This window comes from Helicoverpa zea, chromosome 22 (assembly GCF_022581195.2).
Source record: "Helicoverpa zea isolate HzStark_Cry1AcR chromosome 22, ilHelZeax1.1, whole genome shotgun sequence".
Lineage (NCBI taxonomy): Eukaryota > Metazoa > Arthropoda > Insecta > Lepidoptera > Noctuidae > Helicoverpa > Helicoverpa zea.
In genome coordinates this window covers 7,250,885-7,259,167 of record NC_061473.1, presented here as the reverse complement: position 1 = coordinate 7,259,167, position 8,283 = coordinate 7,250,885, and the positions used below count along the sequence as shown (strand labels likewise).

General features: G+C 35.1%; 1 protein-coding gene across 2 annotated transcripts; it reads left to right on the top strand.

The window, feature by feature from the left end:
* Positions 1–1,282: 1,282 nt before the first annotated feature.
* On the top strand, positions 1,283–7,996 carry LOC124641242 (piggyBac transposable element-derived protein 3-like). 2 transcript variants are annotated; one of them, XM_047179283.1, is made up of 3 exons: positions 1,283–1,760; positions 1,975–3,908; positions 7,868–7,996. In XM_047179283.1, exon 2 carries the CDS (start codon positions 1,983–1,985, stop codon positions 3,840–3,842), a length of 1,860 nt encoding a protein of 619 aa, XP_047035239.1. In that variant the 5' UTR covers positions 1,283–1,760; positions 1,975–1,982; the 3' UTR covers positions 3,843–3,908; positions 7,868–7,996. The 2 variants fall into 2 exon arrangements, with proteins under 2 accessions (XP_047035239.1, XP_047035238.1); XM_047179282.1 differs by lacking the exon at positions 1,283–1,760 and having other exon boundaries at positions 1,783–3,908.
* Positions 7,997–8,283: the final 287 nt, after the last annotated feature.

Genomic DNA, 8,283 nt, shown 5'->3' with positions numbered 1-8,283 from the left:
ATCCACAAAAATCATAAAACACGTCACTAAGCTGCGCAGGGCAGTTTGCAACTAATTACATTAACTCTCTCCTAATAGGCGCAACCCTCTTAGGGGGCGTGGTTTTGCGCCGTCGCACAGTAGATCGACGCCATACAAGCGTTGGGACATAGGATATTTAAATATCCAAATGTCAATTTTTGAAAAACGAGTTATGCCATCGTATTTGTCTTCTTATTAGCTGTTAAAAATGTTACTAGCATTTTCTGATTGGACTCTTACATCGAGAGCTATAGCGCAAAATGTGATTTAAATGTATGGGAAGTGACTTAAAAACTGATGTATCTCGAGATTCCCTTCGCCTTTCGACTTGATTTTTTATATGGTAATAGACATATATTTGGCACATTTTCTTCAAACAAACATGGTGCGATAAATGTGCCCGTTTTAAGATACAAGTATAGACCGATTTTTGCAATATCATCTACATATTTATTTATAAGTTTCACATATTTTATCTCTGAATCTCACTTCAGTGGTGACTCACTGATATGGTCAGGCCATAACTCATTGGTGCACCGATAATATAATCTCTGGAAATAATTATATACTACTAATGAGATAATTTGTTAATTTTTGGTAATTTGTTATTACCTAAATTTTAATGAGGTGATTAGCTATTTTTTTGAAAAATTAGCTAATTACTTATAAAAGACCTTTTTATTGTTTACAATAAGAACTCGAATCGATTTTTAACATACCTACCCTCATTAGTGCCAATTTTGGAAACCATATAAATAGGTGCATTACTTGAAGAGCATTAGTTGTAATTTCATCCTCATCCGAGTGTTGTCATTATGTCTTTTCACGGTTTCGGTACTTACCTCGACCTTTACATTTCTCTACGTGAAGGTGGTGATATTCGGGACTATAATCAATTATTTACGTCTCTGAAAACCAATAGTGATTTTCAGTTAAGAGACGCAGTTGAAAAAGAACTTAAAGAATGGTGTCGTAGATTTTGTTATCGGATCTATGCTAAATGGATGAAATCTTCAAGAAATCAAGAAGCATTTATGCGGAAGTATCCTCGTGGTTGCAAGCAGATATCAAATGGCCAGAAAATTGGAAAGAGAATGTTATTATACCCGAAGAAGAAATAGACGAGGCATCTGAAGAACCAACAGCGACAACATCCGATTCTTTCACAAATGTTGTGATGAATCCGGAATGTCGGGTTTCCGACGCATCTACATCTACTTCGATAGAAAGCCGCAAACCTTTTGAAGAATTATCAAACAAACAAAAAAGAAGACGCACAGAATCGAGTTGCAGCTCCTATAGCACGGAAGAAATCGTCTTCTCTGCTCAAACGAGCCTCAAATCATCTGGAAAAAAAGATGTGGCTGAAATCCTGCAGTACCTTTTAGAAAATCCAGAGCAAGTCTCTAAAGTAAAGCAGTTTATTCAATTTGGAGAAATGAAAGAAATATCATCCCAAAAAGCTTTGGCATTATATGTCACTTTAACCCTTTCCCTCCTTACGGTACTTAGAAGTACCTCCACATTTTTCGTCTAATACATTAAGTACGAAAATATTTTATGCAAACTAAAACTGACGATCCTTTAGAGTACCGTTTCCGTAAGCCAATCACAGCGCGTTATTTGAATTACCGCGTGAAGTAGCCACAGAATTTGAAGAGCAAGTTACAACTTGTCGAACATTTGGACACTACGCAGTACAGTGTAATTGGAATTTTTAAAAAAATAGAATATCATAGGTAAGTGCTACATGTTTTTTACTTTTTACGTTGTTTATATCACTGATAACATTTATAAAAGCTGTTATAATGTATTACTAGTTTATTATATTGAATATTTGCTAAAAATCGAAGCGGACTTAAAAGTACCGTCAGGTATCATATTATCATAAATGAATTTACTTTTCTGTATGTATTTTTATCATTGTTCTGATTTATATTCTTATTGTTTTAGCCATCGAGATGGATATTAAAAACAATTCTGCTCTTATTGAAGCCCTATTATTAGAAGATCTTCCCGAATGCGACGAAGAGTCTAATGCAGGAGTGTCCGATGACGAAGAGGAAAATCTTCAACTACCTTCACCAAGAGGCTTTGATGAGATTTTCGAACGAGCTCTAGACAGTGTGTTAGCCGAAGTTTCACCATCTTCGCCGTCAAATGAAGATATTTTAGAGGACCCTATAAATCAGGTACCCACATCTATACCTGGACCTAGTGTTCAGCCTGAACTCTGTCAGTCTGCAAATACGTCTTCACACAGAACTAACCAGCGATTACCCGAACCAAACCGTAAATGGAAAAAGAGGGATCTAAATACAATTTTACCGGAATACTCTGCAGCTACTGGAGTAGTAGAAGACTATTTTGCTCACTGTGCTACACCGACTGATGTATTTTTAGTACTGATTGAAGATATTATTGACAATATCATATACCAAAGTAATCATTATGCTACTCAGAAAGGTAAGATATTGAACCTAAAAAGGGTGGAACTCCTAACATTCATAGGTATGAATTTTTTTATGGGTTATAATACTCGTCCGGCCTGGAGAGACCATTACTCTTCGCAACCTGATCTCAACAATGCACTTGTTTGCAAATCAATGGCAAGAGACAGATTTGCTATAATTTTATCTCATCTGCATTGCAATGATAACTCCCAAATGCCACGAGACTGTAAAGACAAGTTATATAAAATTAGACCAATGATTGATGGACTCAATAAAAAATTTCAAGAGGTTTATCATGGTACTCGCGAACTCAGTGTAGATGAATCAATGATTAAATTCAAGGGTAGGTCTGTCTTGAAACAGTATCTTCCCATGAAGCCCATAAAAAGGGGGTACAAGCTATGGTGTCTTGCTGATCAGAGAGGCTATATAAAAAAGTTTCAAATTTACCAAGGAAAAGACGAAGAACTGAACTCAAAATTTACCGGCTATGGCTTGGGAGAGAAAGTAGTTTTGGAGTTGACGGAACAAGATTGGGGTAAAGGGAAGATTGTTTACTTTGATAATTTTTTTTCGTCGGTTGCTTTACTTGAAAAATTGAAAACGGAAAACACCTATGCATGTGGAACTATCCGAAGTAATAGAAAAGGACTGGCTGGAAATATGCTCGGTGATTCTCAAATGAAAAGGGGCGACAGTGACCATCGATTTTCAAATTTAGACATTGGATATTTTAAATGGAAGGATAACAAAATAGTTCATTTAGTATCTAATTTTCATGGCAATGAAGAGGTAACTGTGTCACGTAAAGAAAAAAATGGATCCAAGTCTGCTGTAACATGTCCAGTTGCTGTCAAAGATTACAATACTTACATGGGCGGCGTAGATACTGCGGATCGTTTGAGAGCCCTATACTGTATAGATCGCAAATCACCGAAATGGTGGCACAGGTTGTTTTGGGGTCTTCTGGATATCGCATTTGTCAATGCATATGTCATTTATGGACTAATAATGGAGCAGACTACCGTAAAAGATTTTCGACGGTCTGTTTCTCAAGGCTTGATGACAATGAAGGATGTAGGTCAGAAAAGGAAGACTTCTTCTGATAATACTGCGCAAAGCGGTCCTTCCAAAAGGCGCAAATCTGACTATTCCACTATAAAAGACGTACGCCTGGGTAACAGAGGCATCCATTGGCCTACATTCGTAGAGAACAGGGGAAGGTGTGAAGTTTGTAGTTTGAAGAAGATTCAGTCGAAACCTCATAGTAAATGTTCACATTGCAACGTGTTTTTGTGTGTCAATGAGAAGAAAAAGTTGAATATCACGAGATTAATCTTTAATGAAAAAACCTATCAATTTAATTAATATGTTAGTAAAATAAGTCAATATTGGATCTCATTACTTTTGTAGTTTCTCTATCAAAGTTCCTAACATTGTGCCATAGAGCAACACGGAGGGGAGTAGCCATTGCGTTTTTTACCGATACAAAACTGTCTGTCATTTTTTGCGGGGGGAAATCACACATTCTCAAATTCTCACACAAAAACATTCTATGTCACTACGAAACGCACACTCTGACAATTGAAAAATACACTAACAATTTCACACACACATTTAAACAATCCGTGTCATAATAGTATAATAATATGACGCAACTACACTAACAAGTCCTTACACCCATAGCTGTACAACTGTCGATACGCATTATCGATAAATTCAAAAACTCGGTTAGGGAAATTAGCTTTAAATTCAAAGGCAGATATTATTATTGACTTTATTTATTATGTATAATCAAATCACATATAACAAATAAAATTACCATTTTTTTTTAATAACATAAAACTAATCCTTTTTAAAAACTACTGATAAGATACTGATACGGAACTATCACTGGTTTTTAAAATGGATTAATTTTCTATAAATATGACGAATACATTTTTGGGGGTTTGTTTTTTTCATTAAGAAAGAAATTCTTGTATCAGCATATTTTTGCATTATTAATCTTGCTAATTCCAAGTTATGATTTGTAAAATCGTTTTCGTGTGAATGGTAACTGATTGAGGGAAACAAGTCTTTGCCAATAAATTGTTTTAAGGAACGTGTCACAACTTCATGTGTGGTACAAGATCGTGTAGGTTTATTGTCGTCACTTAAATGTCTTCTTATGTCTTTTTCACAAATCCGGCATAAAAGTATAACTTCTTTTGAGGCATACAGTAACTTTCCTTTGCTTTTCTGGTGAATTAAACTTTTTTCATCAATCGGCCCAAGCAAACCTTTAATGCACGTATTGCATTTAATTTTTTTTTTTGTTGAGAAAATAACATATCCCGCTATGTACTCCACAACTTTTTCCGCAAAAGGGGATAAAAAAGTTAGAGCTTCAATCTCATCAATTAAATCGTCAGTAAAATTATCAAAATTGTGTTCGTCAGTAGCGTCATTGCTATTGTATTGTCGTACTGTTGAAGCATTAATTTTTTCTAGTGCAGATGTGCAATTCAGTATCGTAATTTTTTCCAATGGAATGCAGTTCGTTCCGTTTCCCGTTTGTGTTAATTCTGTATTAACAAGAATTTTTTTTATAAATTGCTTCAAACTGGGAGCTTGAGGGATTATCGCAATAACCACCATGACTCCTTACTATGGAAAAAAATAGTTCGAGGTGATCTTGGCTTATCCTATGTAGTGGCATATATTTGAGGCCATTTTGTTGGTTTTGTATTAAATCTCGAAAGATAGATTTGGTACTCTCAATGCAGATCAAAAATCCTAAAAAACCCGTGTATCGAGGAGAATCTACTAATTTAATTTTATGCGACTCCCCGTTGCGTTTCTTTACATGGGCTGATAAGCTCAACAAAAGCTTTTGAGCTTCATCCATTTTTCGAAAAGCTTTCTCAAAGTTTTCATGGTTTAATGCTCTTTTATAACCAGTTTGACGTGACCGGGAATCCAATATATCAAAAACGTCGTTTATCAGTGAAATAAACTTCGCAGTTGCAGTTGATCCATTAAACTCCGATAAATGTAATTCTTTTTCACAAAACAAAAGCGCATCAGCAACACTTCCGCTGAACAATTGTGCTGCAAGGCGAACATTCATTATTTTTGTTTTGTAATAAATGTGATTTGCTTTTAATTTGTTAGCCATGTAAAATAATTCTTCTTCCTGTATTTTATGTAATGCTTCCACAAATAACCATTGAATTTTATTTTCATTATCATCGTAAAAACATTTGTAGTCACAAAAAGTGTTTCTAATTAATTTTAACATGTGACTTGGATCTAAAAAAAAGTGAACTCGTTGCCCCGTTGTGGGATCTAATATAGTAGTTTGCAATTTATTTGCAACTAAGCAGCAACCCAGTTCCGTAGCCATCGCTAAATTTGCTTTTGCGCCGTCACACGTTAACGCTTTTATTTCTATTCCGGTTTCATGTACTAATTCAAACGCTTTAGTTACAAGTTGAGCTTTTAACTTAGCACTTGTACCTTTAACTAAAAAATATCCGATTGGGACTTTCCATGGAGTATTAATGCCTACTAATAGAAAAACTAGGACATCTGTAGCTTCATCTGTATTATCAGTTATTAAATCGAAACCATAATCAATATATCCGAATCGTCTGTCACCACTTGGATTGTCATGTGATTGTGTCTTTATTTTCATTTCATCGAAAACTAAAGTACAGTAAATTTTACTATGTGGATTGGCATCGGCTTTATATTTTAAGGCCGCCAAGGCTTCTTTGGTAAAACCGGGCCGTCCATCAATATTACTATACCATTTAGTTAAAGTACGCGGAGCAGGTAAACACGTCCCAAACGTTTTACGAACATACTTGTAAGCTTTGGGGGAATAAAAGTTGAGAGTTAGAGCAAAACACCTCAGTTCTGGTGAATACTTGGCTCGTGAGAGCTTTCCACTTTTACATTTCTTTAATTGACGCTTAATAAGCTCTGCTTCTTCAACGCCTATTTTTTCCAGGACCATCCTTTCCTCTTTATCTATCAAAGCTTTTTCATCTAAACTCTGAAGAATTTCTTCTAGCCCAGCAACTTTTTTCTTTAAGAAAAGATTTTTAGCTTGTAGCCTTTTAATTTTTTTTTTCTGACAATCTAATTGTTGCTGCATTTTTCTTTTTCTTGGTGTAAGTGCAGTAGTGGGAATTGAAGCAGATTTTTTAGATGTTTCCTTTGACTGAGTCTGAAAACAAATGAATAAATAATTATCTCTTATCATATCTTTACATAATTTACTTAATCTCAACAGTAAAATAGAAGGAATGACAAATTTATCAATATGCGATTCTACAATAAACGATTTAAAAACAACTCACATTTTGAGGAGTTGACGATCTACACGGTGATGTCAATGAATTAGGAATAGTCCGAGTGTCATTAATGGGCCCATTAGATGATAACCTCTCATCTGGTATATTTAATGATTGTCGATGATTCTGGAAAATTAGATTAAGTTTAAAAATGTAGGCTTCATTTCACCACTATGACTAACGTCAACGAGGTACATCATGTGGAATGTACTATTCGTTTACCTAAGCTAGTATTATATTATCTATGACCTTGCACATGAATAAAATAAAAACTTACGGAACAAATACAGTTGGCGGTTGGTTTGGCGCCATCGACTAATCTCCTCCTATTGTTCGCCAACACTTGAAAGTCAGAGGTCTTAAAATGATTTGAGCAAATGACACTATTTCTTGTGGGAATCCAGGTTGGTCTGTTATGAGAAAATGTCTTCCATATATTTCTTAAATTTGGATCTTTAGGAAACCTGCAATATATAAATAAAAACACATTATATGTAGTTGACGTTCTCACTCAGTAATTTTTATTTAAATCAGAAAACCTAATCTCAAAACTTTCTCCGATTTGACTTGACCTTTCTCATTTTCATCGATAACTATCTACAAACAAACCGGCAACAACACTCGCTCGGTGACAGCGAATTCTAGGAAAAAGACTCGGATCTGTCGCTCGACCGATCCGCGTTTTGTATGAAGACGCACGGCCTTAGTTGGTAAACAAATCCGAAACAACACGATTGATAATATTGCAGTTTTTAAGTTTATAAGAAGTAAATAGCAATAACGTAATTAAAAATTACTTACATATGAAAGGTAACGCCATCTTTTTGTAAATTTGACGTGGCAGATCTCTTTTTGCAGCAAAAAACAGAACAATTCGGCATTTTTTACGACGACGTCGATTCACTCACGCAACTAGATTTAGTCTAGCGAATAGTTTAGTTGCAACTAGTTTTATTGTACGCATAGGACCATTTGGACTTGTACTTTGACAGAGGGGAACGCCTGTGTATGGCTACTCCCCTCCGGTCCGCCGGTGGCCTGTGTTGCTCTATGCATTGTGCTAACTCGAAGTTCCTGATGGTACTTATAAGTCTAGGTATTGGAATTAGTACTTCTAGGTACAATAAAAATCTGAAAAAAATCTGTGTGTTTCCTTTTACCTACCTTATTATGATAATAAAGTCTAAAGTCTTTCGACTTGATTTTTTTATATGGTAATAAGACATATATTTGGCACATTTTCTTCAAACAAACATGGTGCGATAAATGTGCCCGTTTTAAGATACAAGTATAGACCGATTTTTGCAATATCATCTACATATTTATTTATAAGTTTCACATATTTTATCTCTGAATCTCACTTCAGTGGTGACTCACTGATATGGTCAGGCCATAACTCATTGGTGCACCGATAATATAATCTCTGGAAATAATTATATACTACTAATGAGATAATTTGTTAATTTTTG

Excerpts from the sequence above, each read along its gene's own strand:
- LOC124641242 (XM_047179283.1), top strand. The coding sequence starts at position 1,983 with ATGGATATTAAAAACAATTCTGCTCTTATTGAAGCCCTATTATTAGAA.